Source organism: Pteropus alecto, unplaced genomic scaffold (assembly GCF_000325575.1).
Source record: "Pteropus alecto unplaced genomic scaffold, ASM32557v1 scaffold12, whole genome shotgun sequence".
NCBI classification, from domain to species: Eukaryota; Metazoa; Chordata; class Mammalia; order Chiroptera; family Pteropodidae; genus Pteropus; species Pteropus alecto.
In genome coordinates this window covers 4,480,532-4,505,458 of record NW_006432669.1, presented here as the reverse complement: position 1 = coordinate 4,505,458, position 24,927 = coordinate 4,480,532, and the positions used below count along the sequence as shown (strand labels likewise).

The following is a 24,927-nucleotide window of genomic DNA, read 5'->3' as shown; positions in this document are numbered from 1 at the left end:
CCTTGTCTATTTTGTATCTTTAATTCTTGGAAGTGGTATTCTAATAGGATCTATTTTACTGTGGAACCTTAGGTACTTGTTTCTTCAAATGTTGGTTGAACCTGGCTTCATCTATTATGTGGTTCATGGCACAGACTTCAGCGTATGTGTACACATAAAAAGCTACATTTTACTTAGTCCTTACATTGAGATTACTTAATATTTTCTGTATTTTGTGAAGTTATTCCCATTATTATTGTAAACAAAACAGGAAGAAAAAGTTCACAAAGTTGTAAAATTACTGATTTTGATGTTTTGTGTGAGGAGTGCATCCTTTTTGGCTAATATCTCAGGTCATTGTAACTGAGCAAGCTTCTTCAGTGGCTCTTTGGAGAATACAAGAGACTTTTAGGTATGTGATAACCCCAAAAGAATGGCAAGGAGACAGGCTGTTAGGAAATGAGCATTAGCATGGATCTGGGGAGCCAAAAGTAAGTAGTCTATAAGAAAACAGAAATGTTGAAAAAATAGAATTATTTTTTACAGGTATTGTGACATACTGTAGTAGTTTATTATCATCATCGTCGATTACATATGAATCAATATCATTGATTCGATATAAAACTAAAAAATATTTGTAAACTTATAAATCTCACATGTCTGAACTTTTTAGATCTGGGAATTACTATAGAAGCCTTAGTATTAAGTAGCTGTGGATAGTAGAGATGATAAGGAAGACAGATACAGACAAGTAAAAGGGAAGTAATGCTTGAAAGAATTCATTAGGCTGTACAGAAGCTTTAGGGTTATAAGAGAAGGACCAGTACCATAAGAAGAGAAAAACAAGGAAAAAGGAAATATTTATTTTATTGGCAGTTGGATATAATTGACCGTATTTTCTCACTTGTCTACTCTCATATTCAGATGAGTAGTTTTATTCACTACTCTCTTTTTGAGGAATTATAGGACTTGCTTAGATTCCAGTATGTTGATTGAGGAGTAATTGCAGCCCTGGAGCTATTTTTGGGGTAGTTTGGCTTCCCTGTGACTCTTCACACTTGATGTTGAGGCATCAAGCCCAGCAGTTAAGGAAGAATAGGTTTGAAATCAGTCTTGAGTTTGAGTCCTGATCTTTACTTCCTAGTTGCATGTACTGGAACAAGTAGTTTAATTTCAATGAGCCTCAGTTTTCTTATTTATAAATAAGGTTAACAATACTTATTTCTCAGGATTGTTTGTGTATTAAGGGACATATATGCTAAGAGCTATGCCTGAAACAGTGATTGTAAATAAATACAGATGTGAATGGAAAATGAAGATGTGGAAGATAATTATGTCAGCTTGAAATTAAATGGCCATGAACGGTAGATTTGTGCAAAAGACTCTAAAGAAGTGTCCTGTAACACTGGAATATAGTATGATAACAAGTTTTGAAGGTGTCCCTGTCTAGCATAGAAATCAAAGTTGACATTTAGGGATGGCAGATTTGACCAAGGACTCTGTTATTAATCAAAACCCATGCTACTGCAGGACTGTAGAGTGAACAAGTAAGTTTTAAATGTAAATACTACTGATTTTTCTCTTATCAAGTGTGATTGCTGAATATAAAATACCCATAGTAATAGAAAAGATAATGTCTAATGAATACAACTTTTTAAAAATCAAATTTATAAAATCAAAACTTCACTTTTTAATGACACCTCCTGAGTTCTTTCGAATTTGCATTTCTAACAAAGACATATATTCTACCATTTTCCACGTGAGTGGTGAGGAACTTAGCCTGGGAAAGGACAGATACAAGGATGTTCCATTGGAAAATAAAAAGTTATATTCCATCAGAGTGTACTAGTCCCCATTTACAAACTAACATTCCAGGATTTGTGAAAGTAAACTGGACTAATTTAACTCCCAATGTGTTGGGAACTAAATTGTCTATAAATCCAGGCTTAAAATGTCTGCACTGACTTTACCCACTCATTTCTATTCATAGCTCAGTTCGAAGCAGGACCACCTTACTGAGATACTAGAGTTGGTTTAAATGAACATGTCCCATTGCTTGAGACCTCATATCCAGTGACTTCCAAGTTAGGACAATACGTAGTATTTATGGTACTGACTATCCCAGTACTGCGCTCACCTTAATTTGTTCTCCATAATTGATAATGACAAGCAGAATCCAATACACCGTTTGAGATCTTAAAAGTAGGATCATCTGTCTAAAGATGAGAGGACAATAGTCTTAAGAGATTTACTTTGTGTCATTAGACTGCTTGAAATTCAGCTGCTACTTGATTTTCCTCATTACATATGTAAACCAGGTGGCCACGGAGACCTCAGATCTTACATTGTCATAGGCAATCTTGTATTTTCAAAGAAAAACCTTTTTTTCTCTTCAAACTAGTATTGGTAATTTCATAATAAAATATTTTGTTTATCCCTGCCAATTCGCTTGTGATGACCCAGGTGGAGAGACACAAACAGGCAGGAAGGTAGACAAGACACCTCCTGGCCCTTTAGGAGCTCTGAATGTGATTTCCTTTCCAGTCCTCCCCACCCCCAACATGCACACACTCATACAGTCTGCTAATGAACATTTCCTCAGTGCTCACCCAGCTTTCGCTAGGGTGCTCAGTGGTGTCATTTACAACATATTGAAAAATGAAAATGATATCCTCGGGGGTGTAATATAGATCTGAAAGGGAAAATACATTCCCTGGCCGGGGATTTCTTAAACATTTACAGCTGATGTAGTAGCTGTGTAGAGGTTGGGGAATTTCCCCAACCTTCCCCACTCAGCCTAGGCCGAGACTGAGCTAGGCAAGCGCCGTGAGACGCGCAGGCTTCGGGATTTACCTCTTCAGCCACTGGGAGGCCCTCTGCGTTCCCCTTTTCCTCGGTGCCTGGCTGCAATTATTCACTCGTGCAGTGGCACCAGCCTTCCACCAGGGAGCCTCGGATACGCTCTCCCTTCTGGCTCTCTCTTTCTCCCTCTCTGTCTCACTCACTCTCTTTCTCTCCCTCTCCTATCCGAGCACAATGAAAGCCTGTGTATCGCCGTGACTCCGGGCAGTGGAGCCAGTGTCAGCAAAGCGGCTAACAGACGGGAAAGAGAAAGGAAAATACAAGCTACTTTTTTTTTTTTTTTTCCATCTATAAAGCGGAGCAATACAAGAGATAGAACCACATTGCTTATTGCGAGTCCAGACCCTCAGATCCACTGGCCCGGATGGAATGTACAAAAGTGGACAGAAAAGTGGCTGGACATGACTCGGTGCAATTTGCTGGAAGTTTGTAAGTTTGACCATCGTTTGTAAATTACTCTCGGAAGAGTTTGTCTCTCGATACTGTATTAGAATAGAGCCGGGGGTGAGAGATAGGAACCTAAGCGGGAAAGAAAAAAAAAAATGTGTTGAAAGATCTCTCTCAGTGGCTAGCGACTTCAGACTGCTTTCATTTAAGGCTAGGAAACCTTAGAGGGAATGAGGATTTTTACCGCTGATTGGATTAGCTGAAGAAAAAAGCATGATACAAAAGTCCAGTTACTGACATTGTTAACAATTGAAAAGCTGTCTCCCTCTTTTGGGAAAAGACAACATCCTACAGTCTTCCAAAGAGGAGAAAACACCGGAGCGAAGGGAAAGGGAGGAGAAATTAAAAGGCAAAAGACGGGCTCTCTTGATTTTTGTACATTTTGAACATTGACTTCAAAACCTTCTGAAACAGCACTTTCTTTTTTAACCTGAGGAAAAGTAAAGGCTGCGGGTTACATAGACCATGGTAGAAATGTGTTTCTCTTCAGAAACATCCCCATAAAGAAATTTCCGAAACAACTAGGTGAGGGGGGAGTCCAGTTCTCTATTAATACCTCTCTCAATTCCCTTTGCTGTCTGTTTCTGTCTCTGGCTTGACAATCCCTGAATTCTTGCTCTACCCTCTAGATCACGTGTTGACAAAGTACCTAGTGGCTCTTGTCAGTTTGGTGGGGGGTCAGGGTGAGGGGGTGGAAAACCCCACCAACTCTGTACAACTTCTCCAGAGCTGTCAAACGCAATTAGAGTAAGTTGATCACCGCTTTTTTCCAACTTATCCTCTGTGATTGGTTTCTGTTCTTGCTCCTCATCCTCTTTTTACTAACGCCCCTCCCCCATACCTCCACTGCTCCCCACAACCTGTGAAGATCTCCATTCATGTGGCCCTGAACACTGAACCCACATCGTCAAAAACAGATTTGCTTGCAATAGCCAGCAGTAGCCTCCTTCCACCTCACCATCCCAGAGGCAGCAATCATTGTGTCCACTAAGATGGGGGACACAGCGCCCCCGCAGGCCCCCACAGGAGGACTAGGGGCGGCCCCTGGGGCGGGGCTCCTTGGAGGGGGCTCTGTCACCCCAAGAGTGCACAGTGCTATCGTGGAGCGCCTCCGGGCTCGGATCGCCGTCTGCCGCCAGCATCACCTGAGCTGCGAAGGACGCTATGAACGGGGTAGGGCTGAGAGCTCAGACCGGGAAAGAGAGAGCACCTTGCAGCTCCTGAGCCTTGTACAGCATGGCCAGGGGGCAAGGAAGACTGGCAAACACACCAAGGCCACAGCCACTGCTGCCACCACTACAGCCCCTCCACAGCCCCCTGCTGCCCCTCCTACAGCCTCCCAAGCAGCAGCGACAACAGCCCCACCGCCCCCACCAGACTATCACCATCACCATCAGCAGCATCTGCTAAACAGTAGCAATAATGGTGGCGGTGGTGGGATCGATGGGGAGCAGCAGCCACCAGCTTCAGCCCCAGGGGACCAGAGGCACTCAGCCCTGATTGCGGTAAGGCACCTGGTTTTCTCATGATTCTGGCTGTGTTCGTATGGCCTTCTATGAAGGTAGAGCTTACCTTGGCCTGATGTGGAGTGGACAGCAGTTAAAAGGGCCAAGATGTCACCTGACTACTTCAAAGGCCATTGGGTGTGCCGTATGTGTGGTTTATACTCTTACTCATCAAATTCTGCTCGTACTCATTCATGGGTTTTCCTCTACTTGTAAGGTATTCCTTAAGTGGTAAGAAGCCTGAGTTTTCCAGAGGTTCTCTGAGGTCCACAGCTTGTGGAAGAGGTAGCTTCAATCTGGCAAGATCTGAGCCACTGAGCAAGGCCAGGTCTCAAGGATACTCCTGCTTTGACTAGCCAGCTCTAATTAGGCCCAACAAGCCATTCTTCAGCTGAAAATATTTATCAGTCCAACTGACCTTTATGAAAGCATTTTCCTTCTTGTTCCATTCCCCCCCACCCCCCTTTGAAGTGGCCCTTTCCCCTTGGGTTAAGAGAACCCAAGTGCTGATTTCCAACATAGAAATTCCCTGAGTGTTCTCTCAGTAAAAAACAATATTTGGAGGGAGATATCCCAAAGACAATGAGGGAATATTTTTAAGAGGTCTACTCCCTGATTTCCTATAGACTCCAGTCCCCTCTCCCATCTAGCTTCTCTTCATAGGCACTACAGGTAGATAGTGCCAAATTACAGCGTTTATTAAAGTAGGCAGGCACAAAGGGGCTATTTCCATGCTTTCACCCTAGGAAGTACCTTGTCTTCAGCCACTTCTGGTGACAGGACCTCAAACCTGAAAGTTCTGATCAAATTTCTGACTGGAAGTTCTTCCTCAGAGGCACAGACACACCCAAGCCCAGAGGGAGTATCCCCTGAATCATTGGTTCTTGACGCCAGTCCTGGTCAGGTGACTGCCTGCCGTGTGCCCGCTTCCCCCAAAGCTGCTGGGCCAGCGGCCTCTGGGTAGAAGGTGGAGCCCCGCAGCCCTGCAAGCTTCCTCCATTTCGGAGTTCTGTAGGGCTCCTGAGATCCTGTGTCCTCTCATAGCACAGCTCCAGTTTGCCTAAGTCAGCCCAAATGAAAGTCAGCAACAGGAAATGGCCAGGCAAGCCGAAAAGTACTCAAAAAGCTCAAAGGAAGGAGGACACTGTGTTGAACTTCTCCAAAGGAGTTTGAAAAGATGCTCTAGCAGAGGACACCCTGCAGACAAGCCCATAAGGATCCCCCTTATTCCTGGCCTGGGTCTGTGGTGATGAAGTTTCCAGAAACTCTGGGGGCTAGGAGGGTGCTCTTCCCCTCTCCCCCCACACACATTTTGCTTGGGATGCCTAGAACTGCAACTTCCTGGCGCTAACTCCAGATGAAAAATAACTGCTAACAGTTAAACTGCCCAGTGTTTGCTGTTTTATCCTTGAATACAATTAGCTTGTGGGGTTCTTAGAGCTTCAAGCTTGTGGGGTTCTGTTAGAGCTTCAACGCCTAATTTCCTTTACCTACCACCTGCTCTATTCTCGCCTCTCCCTGGAATTCGTTAGGAGAGCAATGGGAGTTTGTTTTATGAAGGAGAGATGCTGAGGTAGGGCGGGGGGCAAAGAATCACTCGAATGGAGAGAAGAATGAGGTTTGTATGTATGTGTGTGTCATTGGCATCTGCAGCCAAAAGTGTCTAAATGCCTTGATTGTCCCCAGTAAATTTATAATCTGTCTGCAAGTCTCCCAATAATACGGCTTTGTGTGGCTTCATGGTCTCCTGGTAAGTGTTTCTGGGGATGACACAGGGACCGAGGCACCCAGCCCTTCTTAGTAGAGAAGACTGATCTCTGTACTGGGTGCCAAGACTGGATGTGGTCTTCATATCCCAGCCTCTGCAAGGAAAGTGGCATGTCTGCTCATGGCCTTGTTCTTTTGCTCTTTGCTCTTATCCAACTTGGAAGTAAGATGAGGCTGCCCTCTTTTACTTGGGGGTTTTGGGACCTGAAATGAAACCAACTTCAGTGATTATTATAACTTTACGATTAGCAATATCCATGCTGTGAGGATGTGAGAGAACAGTGTCTGGCCTTTCCCGACTGAAGGCTTGCTTACTGCTGCAGAAGTCAAAGGTGGCTGCCGTACCACTCCTATTCAAAGACGGAATATGTTTTCTCCTAACCACCAACCATCACCTAAAACAGTCCCTTAGAGCATCGCCCTCTCTGACTGCAGTGATGATGAGCAGGGCAGTGTGAGTTTAACGCCTTGGAAAGAGCAGTTCATTCCTAATGGTTGCTTTTCATTGAAAATGTGTGGCATTGCAAGGGGTGACCCACCACCCCCCTTTGGGTTTTTGGAAATTCCCTTCTTCATTTTAGCTTCTAAATTTGGTACTTTGTTACTGAGCATGGTACTCAGAGATGGTGATGCACATACTGTATTAACCTGATAACATTGTGTCTGAAGGGAGGCCTGGGCATTTGGGAGTGATTCACCAAGCACATTAGATCTGCAGGTCTCATTTCACTCAGGCTCTTTTTATTTTCTGAAACACTATTAATTTAAAGGAACCTTTACGCAGAAATGAGTGTCAGAATTCCTTCCTAATTGTGTTGCTACTGTGTCCATAACCAGATTTATTTCTGTCTGGGTGTGTTGAATGTATCACTATAATAGTTAATTCGTATGCTGTAAGTGGCCATAAACGTCCTTTGGAGAAAGGCAGAGAATATTGATCATCTAAAATCAAATATGCACTGTGTTCTCAGATGAAAGCTCTGTGTTCTGCATACCTGCTAATGCAATGCCTTGTATGTCGTCGGTAATAGCTGAATGAGGGTGAAAGGAGAACTTCTGTTCCATGGGATAGTGTTAACTTTGAGGGATGTTATGCTGCAAGGAATATGTACTGTCTGAGCTTTTTTCAATAGCCGAAGATTCAAGAACAATGCAAGAATAACCTCCAAGCCAGTTCTAATTCTGTCCACATTGAGAGACTAATTCTGCAGCCCTTACTCAGCCAGTTTCTTCATTTAGCTCAAGTACAGGCTCAGGGGAAGCCCCATGGCTGCATGAACTGCAGGAATAGGGCCTTTCAGAGGGCCCAGATTGTAGAGCTTTGAGCAGATCCGCATTTCTAACCACTTGGAGCAGCCTTTAGGCACTAAATCATTTCCTGGTGAAGTATGTTTGAATCTCTGAATGAACTGTGAAACTGAATAATTGCTGGTCCATGGAACAGTACAGTTTAGAGCTTCCGTGGTGCATTATTAATCTTTCCCTTTTGCCTGAGACAAGCTCTTTTTCTGTTGCAAAGACTGTGTTGCTAGGATGGATAGATAAGTGGTTCCAAGTCATCTTTGGCTTTAGAGATTATCTTTTCTCTAATGTAGTGTGGAGGAAAGAAAGCAGATCAGACAAGGAGTCTGCATCCTCCGTTCTGTGCCTGCTTGATCACTACCAGCTGGGCGACCTAGGACAAGTTACTTAGCAGTCATCTGTAAAACAGAGAGAACAATAACGCTGCCCTAGCTTGTTGAGAGAAGCAAATGAATGTGTTTCCGAACAGGCTTTGGAAAAATAAAGCACTGCAGAAATGCAAGGCATTACTAGTAGTATTACTAATAATAAACTACTAAACAATGAATTATAATACCAGTTTTTCCAGGGATTAAAATTGTACTTAAGCTTGCAGTTGTCTGTTTTAAATGGTGAAATAGCTTTTATTGTAAATAGAGGGATTAGTATTTCAAATTCAGTGCTGTTAAGATAAGACTGAGATATCAGTGCTTAAGTGTTCTTGAAGGTCCCCCAAAATTCTGGTTAACGTGGGCAATGCTGTGAAAGTGTTTAGGGTCTTCGAAAGCAAGTCCTTTGCAGCCCCCTGCGTGGCCCTGAGCAGCTTTGGAAAGGTGTGTCCACCAGAGTGTCTAAGGAATATTAGAAAAGTCGTTTGCACAAATGGCATGGGAAAGTTAAATATTTTGTCAACAATAGTCTAAAATGTTAATTGTTAGCTTAAGAAAGTCAAACAAGTTAAATCATTGCCAGAGTCTCCTGGTTATTTTTAACTGATAATAATCAAGTTTCCAATTGACAATTCAAAATTGGAAAGCTGTATAAGAGGCTGAAAACAAAAATACTTTATCGCCTAGATCTGGGTGTCTGTAGCTGTCTATGTGATGAATGTCCTCCCAGGACGGTGATACGACTGTTTACATTATTTATATATGCAGCCATCATCTCCTTAAGAACTGTCCTATTTTTGTTCTCTTTTCCAGAACAAAGTAATAAGGAGAGAGTTCTTATTTATCCAGGACCTTCCTACCACTTCTTTCAAGTAAATACAAGTATAAGGTCTCACAAAGGCAAAAAAGTTCAAGTGGAGAGAGAAATCCTTTATCAAAAATTGACAGAAAGTTTGCTTTGACAGCAAAGTGATGTTATTATGTCAACCAAGATGTCTTGCTTGTTTAGGTCAATGTTTATATATAGACATCATCTGCTTTCTTTGAAATAATGTCATTGCTAGGTGATGTTCATAAAATTTTTTTTACCTCTCAAAGTTTTTTTGTTTGTTTGTTTGTTTGTTTGTTTATGGTGACCCTGGTTAACGAAATTCAATAAGTTTCAGGTATATTAAAGTTTCATATTGTATGGCTTCCCTATGCAAGTACCAAGACAAGCATGGATTTTCAAATGTTCTTAGACATAACAATTAAATATGACTAAAAGTGTGGCTATGATGAGCTGTTTTTGTTTTTATAAATATATGTGTGTTTAGCACTGCTATTTAATCTTAAAAAGTCTAAAAGGAAATTCGAAAAAATATATATTATCTATTTCTGCTATGCATGGCAGCTAAACCATTCTGAACGAATTCTAGTATTTCCTTGCTCTTTAATCCAGTCCCTTATATATGATCACAGGCAAGTTCCTGTTTAATGAAAACAGTTCTAAATTCTTTCTTCTGCATTTTCATGCTAATTTCTCTCACACTGTAACAGGCTCTGTGGAAGAATAGACAGAAAAACAGCTAAAGATGTAGTCCCTGCTTACTTACAGTCTAGCAGGCAAATCAAGACCACATCAATAAAGTAACAGCAAAAGTACTAACTAGGTAGAATGGACCAAAACTGACAGAAAATCAGAGGAAGAGAGGAATATTTACTGAGCTCTAGAATGTACAAGGCGCTTTTATTACTTATGTAATGCCTTACAAAAAAAAACAAAACAAAACAAAACAAAAACACAAAAAAAAACAGGCTTGTTAGCAACATTTGCCCCATTTTACAAATAAGGAACTTGAGGTTTAGAGATGTAGTAAATGAAAGAATTTAATGCATAAATTTTATAGTTCAGCCTGTGTTCAGATTTCAGATCCCTACTTTGCACCTGCTAACTATATGAGCTTGGGGAAATAATTATGTTCTTTTTCGGGTGTCAGTATCTTCATCTGTAAAATAAAGCTGATATTCTTTAGCATAAACAGTCAGCATAGTGCCTGACCATAGTGCTCAAAACGTGAGCACTGTTAGTAGTCGGTAGGAGAGAGATTCAAATCCAGGCCAGGGAGAGCTTTATGGAAAATGTGGTTCACCAGCAGTCTGGGAAAAGGGAGAGAATATGGAAATGTGGAATGGGGTAGCTAAGTGTGGATGGGCATGAATGTTAGGTGTTTGGGGACAAAGAGTGAAGCCTGACTGACATTGTGGTTGGGAACAGGTGAGGCGGATCCACTTCCTGGAGGGTCTGGGGCTCTCTAGCAAGAGTAAAATCAAAAGTCTGGAAAATGGTAGGGCAAGGATGGCTCAGAGGAGTCAGCATCTATGAAGCAATAACAATCCTTCATATACTTGAAGACAAGTATTACATTTCCCCTCCAGCAGGCTCTTCTCATAGCGCATTGCCTAAGTGTTCTGTATTACCTATCTTCAAGTCCCTTGAGCTGCTTAATGCCTTGCTATTTACACACTTCTCCCGTTCACAGTGAGTTATATACAGCATGACATGGCCTTTGGCATCAAAAGGAGATAGTTTTAAAAGCATACTAGCTAGACTCAAAAGAGAAACTAAAAGAAGCAGAACCAACTACACCTCTCTTCTCAGGTTCACTGCGCCTTCCAGGGCAAAAAAGAATTGCCCTGTGGGTAAAAGTGTATTCTCTTGATATGTAAACTGATCTTCTCAACAAATGAGTTTGCTTGTTTACTAACTTGGAAAAGGTGTTTTCATTAAAAAACACTGTGAGCAGAAATTTATGAGAAACTATGATTCTGGAAGATCTTTGAGATTTACTTATTTTCTTGCTAACTTGCTTTTTAATAGATGTGTTACAGATCTTTTACTTGCCTTAAGGTTTAGTAGGATACCAGTTTCCCCTATTCGGTCCATGTTCACAGGGTACAGGAAAGGTACCCTTTGGAAAGATGGCAGAGGAGAAAAGCCAACAGTGCTTTCCCTCCTGGATTCAAGGCATGATGCTAGGATGCTGACCATAGCTAGGGGGCTATCTACCTATGGCTGCCAGCTTCATCACTTTCCTACACATATCTAAGAAACAAATGTGGAAGGATAAGAGTTGCTTCATTTCCTTATAAAGGGGATAAAGAGAGAAGTTCATATACGCTCCACAAGGCATAAAAAAGGCTAGAGAGTCAGGCCCTATTGCCAAAGGAATGGCTATGAAAATGGGCAGGTAACAGAATTTATATGCACTGTGCTCTCTATGGGTCTTAATGGTTTTAGCAAAGATTCTGAAATTTCATGTCAAGATTTGTGGACGTGGGTGCTTTTTATGGTTTGGAGAAATTGTCCATTAGTTCAATAAAGGATCATTGAACAGCTAGTCTGTGCCATGGGAATTAATGTATTCAGATGGTCAATTTGATATAGCCTTTGCACTCTTAGTATTTATAGTCTAAAGGGAATATGGGTGGGGCTAGAAGTAGAAGTGTTCAAGTTGGCTTTTTAAGGAAGCAAGGCAACATAGCAGTTAAGAGCCTGGGGTCAGGGGCGAGACTACCTGGTTTGAAATCACAGCTCTTCCACTTAATAGCCGTGTCTTCTTGGGTAAGGTAATTAACCTCTCCTGCCTCAGTTTCCTCACCTATGAAATGGAACACCTTTGCAAAGAACTGACTACTTAGGGTTGTTGAGTAAATGACGTAATTGCCTGCCACCTAGTAGAAGCTCAATAAATTTTAGCTGCTGTTGTTATTAATGTGAGAAGTGACATGTTCGAGTCAGATTCATAGTTTTCTCAGCCCTGGATTCTCTCTCCAGAAATGTGTCAGGGACATTTTGTAAAAGGACATGGCTCCTCTCTTTAATATTTACTTAAAATGGTTAGTGAGGGATATCATATTACCCAGTTTCCCTAAATAGTTTAATATGGAGATGTCATCTGGGATAGATTTGCGTTTTCCTGGAATGGGTTTAAATTGTGTCCTCCTTGAGAACAGGATCAATTAATATTTCCTCAATTCCTGAGATTCTAGGAGTCCTAATCGAGAACTTCACTGGAGTATTTATTTGACTTTTTACTTCTTCTACAATAGAGGCTGGGTTTCCATTCAGTTGCCCAGCAAGTGTGGCATGTGGGCTTTGTGGGTAAATTGGGAAATTTAAACCATTGAAAGTTTGGAATCATTAGAACTGAATAGCCCAAATTTACCATTTAACTAAATTATTAATTCAGAGTGATGAATAATTCTTAAGTGAATCTGGTTACAGAGTCACAAAGAGTTAGAAGTTCCCTGCTGTGGAGATTTAAATTTATGCTCTTGAAAGCCAGATTTCTGGCTCAAGTTGCTAAAGAATCAGTTAACTAACTCACTGTGGCTGTGAATGAACAGGCATCGGGAGTTTGCCCTCTTCTCAACACTGACCTGGAGCATGTTGAAAATTTTATGCCTTGATGTGGTTGGTTCTTAGCTTGGAATCTCGGCTTTGCTCAGTACCTCTAAAGTGTGACTTCCCATAAGAAACAGGAGGAAAATTTGCCAAGACTTCAAAGCAATTTTTAGTGATGGTAATTCTTAATTAAAAGCACAATGTTTCTATGAAGAAGTAACAGAATTAGAGTAAGAATAGTCTTGTTGGGTGCATGATGTTTGGATGTTTGGGTGAGGATAGATTTATTGGCTCTAATTCAGGGCAAAGAAAGTAGTCAAAATTATTTTATTTATTAGTTTGTTTATTCCCCATAATTGAAATGCACATTCCCCTCCACCTCTGGAAGGATAATCTTCTTAGGAAATGTAGAATCAAACTTATGTTGGGTTTGTTTTGTTTTATATTGTTTTTACGGTGTTCCTGCTCCCTGAGTCATCGTGTCAGGTTCATATGTTAATATGGAATCATTAACGTTGTCGTTTTAAAAATTCTCTTTTGTCAGAAGTGTAGCTGAGTTATATTTGTGGATCTTTTCCAGCACACTAAATAACTCTTACCCACATGAAGCCAACACCTTAAATTTCTCATTGTACAACAAAAGTTCTCTTCAGGTAGTTCTGACCGGTTTGAATAGAAAGTTACATGGAAAGTTACATGTCTGCAGGTTTTGTTTTGTTTTCAGAAAATTTATTTAAGGCAAAAGTTTGCTGCAGCTGCTAATAACTTACCAGGAGTTTGTTGGATACACAGTATAATCTCTTAGAGTCATGGTAACCAGGGTGCAAAAAAAAGTGGCTTAATTGAATACAATATGTACTGTACTGTGTCTTTGGAATGACGATTGCCATACTTAAGTGTGCACTGCTCATTTCTGGAGGTCTCTGGAGTCTAAATAATGTAAAAATAAAAATATTCTCTGGCTAAGAAGCTTGAGAAACTAAGTTTTTTGTATTTGTTGTTCACTTAAGTGGACCGATACTTGCTAAACTGACTAAGGCTTGCATATTTGATTGCCACACTTCATCATGTAATTTTAGACAGCAAAAGGTATGTGCTAGTGGTATTAACTCATTTGATTGTTTCACAGAAGTGTTGAAAAAGTGCAAAGTACAGACATAAGAGTAAACAGGAAAGAGCAGCGGTCCTCCTGACAGAAACAACTGGCAGGGGTTTTAGTTCAGTAAAGTTTGCGCCCAAGTCCTGTAGCCATTGCACCAAAGAGAGCTTCCTTTTCTCGCTTAGATTCTTTGCATGTGGATCTGTTTGCAGGCTCAGTCCCCCGGAGAGAGATTCTGAGCTGTCTTTGTGCTAAATTAAACATTAGTTTTCTCCTTGGGAACCTGATCTTCCATAGACTAGGCAACAATATCTTTCTGAGAGAGCTTCCAGCTACGCATTTCCCTAAGGAAGAGACCGGCTCAGGAGCCTTTTTACCTCTACTGTCTGTTTAGCTGGTTTGAGTGTGTGTTGCATGGGAATTGTTTTGTCTAACCAGGTCTAGAAGCCCCGAGAGCAAAGACTTGTACTCTATTCCTTGGTGTAATGCTGGAGGACTATTGCCGGCTTAGCATATAATACATGAAAATGGTCAGAGCAGCACCCAGATCATGGGAGAGCTCAACTATCCATGAGAAGAAATGTCCTTTGCTCATTCACTGCTTCCCAAATTCTGTACCCATGGCAATGAAAAGGAGTATGTTGCAAAATAAAAACCATCTTGTTTCTAGCCTTTTTTTTCATCTCCATCCTGCCCATCCCCCAGGAAGCTAATTCATATTGGTCTAAAAATAAGACACTCTTCTATCAGTTTGTAGAGTTGCATGAACTCTTAGAAAGAAAACGGACCGAACCCTCTCTTCATATATGAAAAAGCCCGTTTGAAAGAAAATACTCCAAGATCCCATTGCAGTAGAGATAGGTCTAGAACTCAAGTTTTCTGACATCTATTCCAGGTTATAAAATGTGGTCCTTTTATTAAGGAGTTTTTATAAAACTATAAAAAGAACAGTTAGGGGTAATTGGGAATTTTTATTAAAGTTTTGCCAGTAGAAAAAGCATGGAGCTTAGAGCCTATGGTAGATTGTTTTTTAAGTGATCACGATGTTTCCTTCCATTTCGAATTCCCCTTTGTAATGTGACTTTACCACTTCTCCCAGCAAAAAGTGGATGCTATTTCCCTCTTCGAATCTTAAATCGCCTCGTTTTAACCAAGAGTATGTGACAGAAATGACTTTGTGCTGCTTCTGAGGATGGGCTTTAAGAAGCTCTCTTGGGCTTAAAATTTCTTAAGAGGATAAATCATGTGGTAAGTGTTCCTACCACAAATAATGATAATAATAGCAGGAGAAAAATTCGGGAAATGATAGATGTTTATGGTCCTGATGGTGGTGATGGTTTCACAGGTGTATACTCATCTCCAAACTTACAGAATTGTGTATGTTAAATATATACAGCTTTTTATATAACCATATCTCAATAAAGTGGCTTAAAAATAAAAAGAGGCCCTCTTAGAACACTGATGCCATCATGTAAAGAAGTTGGTTTAGCCAACTGAAGGATGAACATCCACAGGCAGAGAACCAAGGTGCCCCTGCCTCTAACCAGCACCAACTGCAACATGAGAGTGAGGCCATCTTAGGATAGCTAGTCCTCTAACTCAATGCAGCCATCTGAGTGAGTGAGCCCAGAAGAAATCAGCAGAGGAACCACCCAGCCAACCTAGAGAATCAGGTGAAATATTGCATTATTGTTTTAAGCAGCTAAGTTTTGGAGTAGTTTGTAATTTAGCAAAAGGTTAACTGAATCAGAACCAGAAAACCTTAGTGTGGAAGATGGTCCGACCTCTAGGTATGTTACCCCAGGACTGGTTACTTCACATCTTTGAGACTCATTTTCTTCCTTTCATGATAATAGGACATATCTCAAAAGGTCGTGAGGATTAAATGAGATAACACATGAAAGAACCTAACATGTGATCTGACACACAGTAGAACTTAACAAACACTAGTTTCCTTGCTTTCTCTTTTGTCTCTTCTCACTGTATTATAATTCAATTCCCACCCCCACCCCCACTTAGTTTTCTCACTTTTACTTCATGTGCATCGATATTCTCATAGGCTTCCCCAGCTCACTGTTTCTCTGCAATTTATTTTTCCCTCCTGAATGATGGCCTGGTGCTGTCATTCCTCCTAACTACCAAATTTCCAGCGTTCTTGTTACGCTCCAGGGAACACATCTGCCTTCGGTAGTCTACCCTTAAAATAGAGAAGGGTTAACCTCATAAAGATGTCACTCTCCGTGTATTGTTACGCTGCCCTTGGGAGAGTCAAACAGCATAGCAAATATATATGGGCAATGTAATTGCATTCGATCTTCTAGGTCACATAAGACTTTACTAGCGAATACAGCGTACACAGGAGAAAGTAAGCATGTTCTGTCTTGAAGAGTGTTTCTAAACTCTATCCCCTCCCTTTTTTTTTTTAGGTAGCAAATTACCATAGGTCTCACATTTTTTCCATCTTACACTTCATTACAAATTATAAACAAAGAGGAAGTGATATAGTAACATTATATTATAGTTACTATACTTACTAGTGATATAGTCAGAGTTCTGGCCTGGGAACTGGTCTTTGATGATCCTAGTGTTCCCACTGATACTAACTGGTAGGGCAGCTTAGTCAAGTCTATTTACCCTGCTGGTACTACTCTCCTTCTTGGAAAAACAAGGGCCACTTGGTGAGTGAGTGACTTGGATCACCTCTGAAGTCCCTTTTGGGTTAATACACTTTGAATAATTTCCCTGATATTTTGCTTTAGTTTTCCAAATTTCAATCTCTTCTTAAATATATCTGTTAGGAGCAATCCAAAGAAGGAAGATGACAAGGGTGACCATATTTTGTTTTTTAAAGGAAGTACTGGTGAGGAGCATCTGACGTAACCTTGGGAACAAGGTCCAGCTGTGGCGAAGGGAGAGCATATAGCCATGTTAATTACTTAACATCGTCCTAGGAGCAATGAACAAATTACTCCGTATCTGACTCTATCTGTTTGGGTTTAGGGTTTCAGTATGAGAAACACAGTTGTAAGACTACAGTTTGATTCATTAAATTTCTTTTTAGAGGGAACACTGATTCCCCCACCCCCACCCCCATCCCCAGAACCTCCCAACTACACTAGGCAACATTTCTGTTGGGTAAAGAAGATTCCCAGTTGAATACCCTTGTGAAATAGTACGTGATATATAAAATGAAAAGGAAAATATTCTCGGGATTTTTCTCTTCAGAAATTGACTAATGCTTTAGCTATGTGCATCGCTCTCTCCATCTGTTTGTCTCTCATATATATACACATAACAATTGAAAAGTGCTGATTAATGGATGGGATTTTATATGTGTCACCACTTCGTTTTAAAATATGCTTCTGCTTTAAAGGGAAACTACAGAAAAGAATCACTGAGAAATTGGCCCCGAGGAAGGGAATTCAATCCACTGCCTCCCCCTCTTTTTTTTTTCTTATCACTAAAACCCTAAGCAGAGGGTGTAATCACCTATTTCCCAAGGGCATCCTTAAGCCCTTCAAACTCAGTGCCCAGCCTCGTTCTGAGCTCCACTGCTGAACACTGGACAGACTCATGCCCAGCCTTGCCGAGGAAGGGAATTCAATCCACTGCCTCCCCCTCTTTTTTTTTTTCTTATCACTAAAACCCTAAGCAGAGGGTGTAATCACCTATTTCCCAAGGGCATCCTTAAGCCCTTCAAACTCAGATCTGTTGAGGGATTTAATAAAACTGGAAAAAAGGAATGCACAGGATCTGCTCCAAACAAACCAACGAAAGAAAATTTACCCAAGCAAATATTAAATCTAGAGAATTTCTTTGATAGCACAACTCCCTCCCTCCCTGTCTCTTGCTTTAGTTAGAGCACAGCTCTTCAGATTGCATCTTTATGACTCCTAGAATCTTTGGGGTCTGCAGATCACATCTTAGGCTCCAGGCCAGCCCAGTGCATTTTCTTTCACAAAGCGAGATATAACTAGCAGGAAGTCAAAAGAGTCATTTGGTTGTGGTTGTTGTTTTGTTTTGTTTCAAAGGGTAGACACACTCAGCTTTATTGTCCGTTAGATTAGAGCCATAGAGATGATGATATTTTTTTTTTCTGTAACTTCTAAACTCCTTAGCTTTTCTTCTGTTAAGATTTTTTTTTTTGGATTTTTAGATGAAAATGTCTTGGCATTTTGCTATGCAACATGGCTTTTCTTTCTAAGAATACTAAGATAAAGGAAGTCAAATTTTTTTTCTTTTCCAATAGATTGGGTCTTACTTTTGCTTGTAAAATGTACCCCAAATCCCCCTCCTTCCCTTTCTTTCTTTCTTTCTCTCTCTCTCTCTCTCTCTCTCTCTCTCTCTCTCTCTCTCTCTCACACACACACACACACACACACACACACAGCCTTTGTTTACTATGATTATTTTTAGTATGTATAGACATACTTTGGTTATATGGGTGACTTTGCAGAGAAAATAGAAATGAGAAAATGCATTAAAGAGTATAGGAAAGATGATCAGTTTTAAAGGAAATTGCTGCAGAAAACAAGAGTATGCCAAATTGCAAAAACTAGAAAGAGACCATTAGACCACAACAGTAAATGGGAGTGAAAGAGACCTCCATTCTGGTTCAAGCTGTCCTGCTAACAGGGTGACCTTGGGGCTAGGCACGCCTCCTTTGATTAGTTTTCCCATCTGTAACCCAAGAGAGTTGGAATCCTCAACACTTTGCTAGGCCACATTATTCTTGTAATAGAGGATTCAACTCAAATGTCACCTCCTTGGAGAGACCTCCCTAGCTATCCTAACTAATGTCCACACATACGATTGATCTCTCTCTCTCTCTCCTCTTTCCTTATCACTTTACCCCATTTTGTTGTCTTCAAAAGTTTTATCGCTTTCTGAATTTAGGTTGATTCCTTATTTGTTTGTGCATTTCCTATCCTTCCCCACTAGAATGTAAGCTCTATGAGACCAGGGACTTTATTTGTTTGCTACATGTATCCCCAGCCCCAAGCTGGGAACGTTTTGGATTCACATTAAAGACTTGTTGAGTGAATAACCAGATTAGTGGCATTTAAACGGGAGATGCCTTATGAGTCTTTCAGAGATGAAGGTAGGAAAGAGAGGTAGAGAAATATGTGGTGGGCCTCCTAGATGTCCACCTCCTGTTTAATTATATATTCTTTCTCTCTCTCCCTCTCTATAAAGGTCTATCTATAGATATAGATATGTCTATATGACTTCATGTAATTAAAAACATGGTTCTAGTGCTACAACCCTTTGAAAGCTATAGGGGCATGATGATCTTTTAAGAGTCTTCTCAGACTGAACTTCTTTCTGTAGCCCCATCTCTCATAAGGAGAAAACACTGGTGCAAGAAAAAGGATGATGGAATAGAAGTTATGTATATTGTGTGCCTAGTGTATGCTGGGTCCTGTGTTAGGCCTTTGAGCCACACAGGAGTTAACAAAATTCTTGTTTAATGGAATTTACATTTTAATGGCGGGGAGGGGCAGAGAGTAAACAAATAAATAAGTGAATGAGGTAAATGTAACACTGATACAATAATGCACAACTCTTTGTTTAGATGGGAGATTGATTTGGATCAATTAAAAGGAAGCGAATCTAGGAAGAGGAAAGTGATAACCGTAAACAAATGGCTACCCTCAGAGCTAGAAGATGGGCTCCTTGGCCAGTGCCTGCTCCGAGCCTGGACAGCTGCCTGCACAGTGGTCTTCCTGGTCCAGGCTTGGGTCAGTGTGAGCAAAAACCGGTTCTGATGTTTCTAGGTAGGAGGGTGGTCATGTCAGAATCTTTTGTGCCTTGGAGCTGTTGTAATCATTTTGTTAGAAGTCATTAAGATTTGAGATCTAAAGAGAAACTGCTTAAAGGCATGTTTTGAGGAAAAGAAGAATATTGTCCCTCTTTTGGAATAGAGACAGAAAAGAAAGGGTCAGGAAATTAGCATCAGGACCCTAACGAGGTAGAGGCATAGCAGGCCCTCAGGAGGGAGGCACAGGCAGTAACTGGTATTTGCGAAAATCACTTACATTATCTCACATGTACACAGACCATATAGTCCTCACAAAAACCCAAGTGTAGCTTTAAAAATTTTTACATATAGGAAACAGACCCTGATAAGTTGAGAAATGCTAATAATATCTTACTTTTAACTAGCTAATTTACAGCTTATCTAACATGTATACACAGATGACCGCACTTTGTTCTCTGGGGTATTATTACACCCATTCTAGAGATGGGTAAGAGGCTCATCTGTGTGTACCGGCCTGTGCTAACTCTTTTAGTGAGAAGCGATCGATCCACCCTCCTGACCCTGAGCCTGTGCAGGGTGCATGGCTTGCAAAGTTGAGTAGCTGGGCCCCAAATGTATCACTGAATTTGCATCTAAGATGAGGACACTGAATGTCTTGAGCTTCCAGAAGCACACCCACACACACTTTGAAGCAATGACTCTCCTAGAAAGAATGGCAAGCATGAATGGAATGAGGATGTCAGACACGGAGGGCACATCAAGTCTAGAATAAGGGAGGCTGAAAAAAGCGTCTTGTTTGTTTGTTTGTTTGTTTGTTTCCTTTTTAAAAATTTAATTTGTAAGAATACAAGGCGAGATGAGAAAAGTTTTTTTTTTTTTAATTTGTGAAAGCCCACACTTTGCTCCCTTTATTTCTTGTGAGTCTAGTGAGTCAATTCGGAGGTCTGAAGAGAGAGGGCTAAAGGTTGTTATGAAAAGAAACTTGATCTTGAGTCAGAGAAGCAGATTCATCTCTGAAATCAAGATCAGTCTCAGTTTTTCTCCTTGCTGTTGCTTATTTTGGAATGAATATCTTAGATGGAGCTTAAGGGAGAGACCTGCAGCTTTTTGCTGAAAAGTGATTTTGAATCTACTCTGATTCAAGTTAAATATGTTTTTTATGCTGATGGGTCTTTTCTCATTACCTAGAGAAAATGCAGGAGTTTGTAAATGATGGGATTTTGCTTCAAGGTGGAGACGTGCCTTATTTATCTTTGTATTTCTAAGGTGTACAGTACTGTCAGACAGCTATAAGCAAACATCTAAATGTGTGTTGAAATTAAACTGTGGCAAGCATGAATTTTTAAAGGTATCCAACCCTTTATATTTCTATGACTAAATGTACTGTGCACCAAAGGTGAAACATTGATCTTCAAGATACCTTTTCATTTCAACATATATTTTTTAATTACTCTTATTAAGTGTTTAATACATCAGGTACTCTTCTAAATTTTTTTTTTTAATATTAACCTGTGTATCCTCACAATTACATGATGAAGTAGGTATCTTATTTCCATATGACAGATGAGAAAGTTGAGGCATGAGAAGAAGGAACATGCCCAGATGACTCAGCCATGAATGGTAGAGTTGGGATTTGAACAGAGTACGATGATGTCACTGCCTGTGCATCCAGTTATGGTCTCCTACTGCATGCAGGAGAAGGTAGTAACACGAGCAATGTCACACTCCCGGTCACACATGATCCAAACTTCCTGAGCTTGGAAGCCAAGTGCAGCAAGACCTTTGAAAATCAATAACAGTTAGAACTAACTCATCACCTATGGTGCAGATGAAATTCAGAAGGAATGCCTAGGGACCACAGATTACTATTTGAGAGTTACCAGTTTCCTGTTTTTTAAGAGGTAGAAAGTACTCGAACACATAAGATCTATGAGTGACAAGTAAGTTTCAGCTTGCATGCCAGGGTATATTGGTAGTTGCCACCGAGACTCTAGGTGTAGAAGATCCTAAGGTGACATCCAAGCTCAGTGGGAAGAGGGCCATTGTGGTTCATTACTGAGATCCGCAGTTGGCAGAGAGAAGGCAGCATGGCTGACAAGTCCCTAGGATGGATTCTTCAGGATTCAGAAACAAAACCTGGAGAGTCTTGAATATAGATTCCTGTGAAATGTAGAAGAATACGCTAAGACCTGATTATACTGTCAGTGGGGCTTACGTCCATTTATAGAATAAAGTCAGGTTTAAATAAGTTATTTTGTAAGTTCCTTGAAGACACTGTAACCTTTCTTCTCTCTGAGAGCTCCAATAAGGTGACTGAAGGTATTTTCAGTATTTCATAAAGTACAGTGCAAACTCAGCTTCACTCCCTCCCTGACTAGTACCCAGACTGGCCCCAAGTCCCTCTGATGTGGAAATGTGGAGACACCATCACTTATGACCGGTATAAGTGATATCGTGTCTTGGGTTTGTGAACCCCCTAAACTGAAAGCAGAAAATTGTGTGATGGCATATATACATTTTTAGTGCAGACACATTCCGTAGTTTTGTCATATTCTCCAAGGATTCTAAGGGCCAAAGAAACCCAAGTGAGGCTGTGATGGCAGGAAGAAGAATCCACTGAAACTAGGGTTCTGTCATTCTTCACTCTACGCTGAGCAGCCAGTTCTTGGAGATCCGAACATTTCCTTCGAGTTTCAATAATCTGGGCAGAAAGCACATGTAGCTTTCTTCATGCCTAACATATTTCCTTTACCTTGGACTTTTATTATCTCTATCAATATTTTCATCTTTTCCAAAAGGCAAGCAGTCCTCAGGTAACAGCTGAAATTTTTTTGTTCCATTTTGAGTTTAGTTTTGAGCCCAGTCCAGCAACATTTTCCTTTGTTTTTAAGTGACCTTCCACCATTTTGAGCCTTTCTCCCCTCCCACCTTGATCTCTAACTACAAATTTATGTCTCTGTGTCATTGTGGGGAATTCTTGGTGAAAGGAAAAGCTGAATTGGAGCTTGGTCTCAAAGATTTTCATAGTAACACTGATTCTTTATTATTAGCTGTGCACTCCAGGCTGCTAGAGTTCGTATTTTGGCAATGGACCATCAAACACCCTATTTTTAAGAGCCTTTAACTTAGTTGTAAACATGTGCTATGACTGGGAGCTCACTTTCTTAACTCATATTTACCAAAGAGGTTGAACTGTTGAAAAGTTGTTATAAAAAAAAATAAAAAGCTCAGACCTTCAGGACTGTTTTTCTACACTCGTGTAACTCAAATATGTGTGTGATCTAAAAAAAGAAAATTTGGCATTTAGTTGCTTAATTTGATGGTCCAATCATATTGGTAATTTGAGGGGAAGAAGAAATGGAACCGTGAGGTAATTTTACTTTGACATATGCCCATCAAACATATGTGGAGGAAATGATGATTGCTACACATATTTAAGTGATTGGCCAGAACAGCTCAAAGGCAGTCCAGTAAGCTGAGTAAATTGTTTAGAGTCATCTAAATTTAGAATAAAAGTGTTCTCTAGACATATTTCCCGCACACTCTAAATTCTAGAAACTTTACTAGTCCCAATAGGACAACATAAATATTCCAAACTCTTGTCGGCTTGCTTGTACATAGATGTATCACTGACGTCTGAGGACCTTAAAAAGTAATATCCAGAAATTCAGAGAAGAAAAGAGTATCGCAAATATGTCTATTTCTTATATCTCTGGAAAGAATTTAGGCAGGTGTAACAAAACACAGATTAATGTTTTGTGGAGATTGTGACTTACAGCCCTAAAGCAGGAGCTTCAGGAATTTAATGCTAAAAAGGAGAGGTTGAACTTTGACATCGTCCTCTTATGATTTAAGATCCTGAAAGTAATGTTAGGTAATTTCTCATACTCCATCACAGGAGAAATGCCAGTTTTCCACGAAGGTTTAGCATTTCTTGAAACCTTTTCCAGCAGAGGAAGGCAACTGTGCTTCAGAGATTGGCCACATTTCTGAGATGGAGAGAATATAAGATCTGGGAATGTGTGTGTTTCGGGGGTCATGAGCCCACTGGGCAGCCATAGTCTGTTGGAAGTACCTTGGCCTGGAAATCCTCTGACTAAATGAAGAGGGCATCTTTTCCACACAGATTCTGTTGGAAGGCACTTTTCCTCAGTGTTGTTTTGACCCATCAGGCTGCCTTCAGATATTTCCACCCCATACCTCAGGCAGATGAGTGCATGCTCTGGCCAGCACATGGCTTTCACATGTTCTCTCCTGCTTCCCCGAATAGATCTTCTCTGAAGACACTGGCTTTCTTGGTCCTTGTCATGTAATATGTTGCTTTATTACCATGCCTCTGGCTTTTAAATCACATTTTCCCCCGTGCTTTCAAAGACAAGAGCCTTCTGGTCCTGGTGAGCCTTCATTTGCTACCAATGCTGGCTAGTTGTTCTTTAGGGAATAAGAAATCCAATGCACCTGTGCATGAACACACACACACACACACACACACGCACTCACCTCACAAACTCATAATGTACCCATCTTCTTAAAGTAATAATGAATTGAAAACTACCACTGCATATAAATTCAGAAATTCATAAGATAATATCTCCATACTAGAAGAAAGTGGGGAGGAGAAGGAGGAGAAACATGACCAACCCACAAAAGGAATTGTTCACTCTATTTCTGTCAGATCTGCTCTGGGTAGGACTGGACATTCTACCAGAGTTATCTCCAAAGTTAATAAGAATGCTTCCTTCTTGAATTACCATGGAGCTTGGGTGCACCAGAAACCTCGAGAATGATCTCAAAAATTATACTCTTCAGTCAGATGAACAGAGCTGCTTTGGGGCTGTGATAATACACTAAGTAGTATCTTTCATAATGACTCATTTGTCTCAGACTCCCAGCGTGTCATCACCTTTGATTATATTTTATTGTTAGGTTTGTGGTGGGTATTAATTGACAAGTGACATAAACCATATAAGGAGATAATTCCACTTAATTTAATTTTCCTCTTCTTGAGCTGCAAGTATCTCATATATATCTCTCTATATATGACATATATATAGATAGTTATATTATATATAATATATATATTCTAACTCATAACGCTCCTTTGGTGGAAAAAGCATCATTGCCGTAAAACAGTCTTGTATGTCTCTTATCTCCCTGGGCCATCCTGGAAAGCTCCTTGTAGCTTCTGCAGGATAAGCTGGTGATTCTCACTGATGAATGTTTCTTACATGACTTTTTGAGTGAGGTTCTGCTCTGGGCACTTTGCCAGATTCAGAAAAATCTCAACTTGATTCTCTCTGAGAGCTAGCCTTCTGTGTATGACCTGTGATGTACTCATTGATTTCGTGGTACTTATTACGGTCTGAAAAGTATCTAATTGCTTTGTTTTATGGTCATATTTTCTCCACTATTAGATGTAAGTTTCTGAAAAATTTAAAATAGAATCAAAA

General features: G+C 40.5%; 1 protein-coding gene across 2 annotated transcripts in view; it reads left to right on the top strand.

Annotated features, from left to right (window-relative positions):
* Positions 1 to 2,952: 2,952 nt before the first annotated feature.
* The window catches only part of MAML2 (mastermind like transcriptional coactivator 2), a 325,423-nt gene continuing 303,448 nt past the window's right edge, over positions 2,953 to 24,927 (top strand). For both annotated transcript variants that reach the window (XM_025043777.1, XM_006907495.3), the window contains exon 1: positions 2,953 to 4,793. In XM_025043777.1, the coding sequence (XP_024899545.1) occupies positions 4,281 to 4,793 (513 nt within the window). In that variant the 5' untranslated portion in view covers positions 2,953 to 4,280. The remainder of the gene's footprint in view (positions 4,794 to 24,927) is intronic.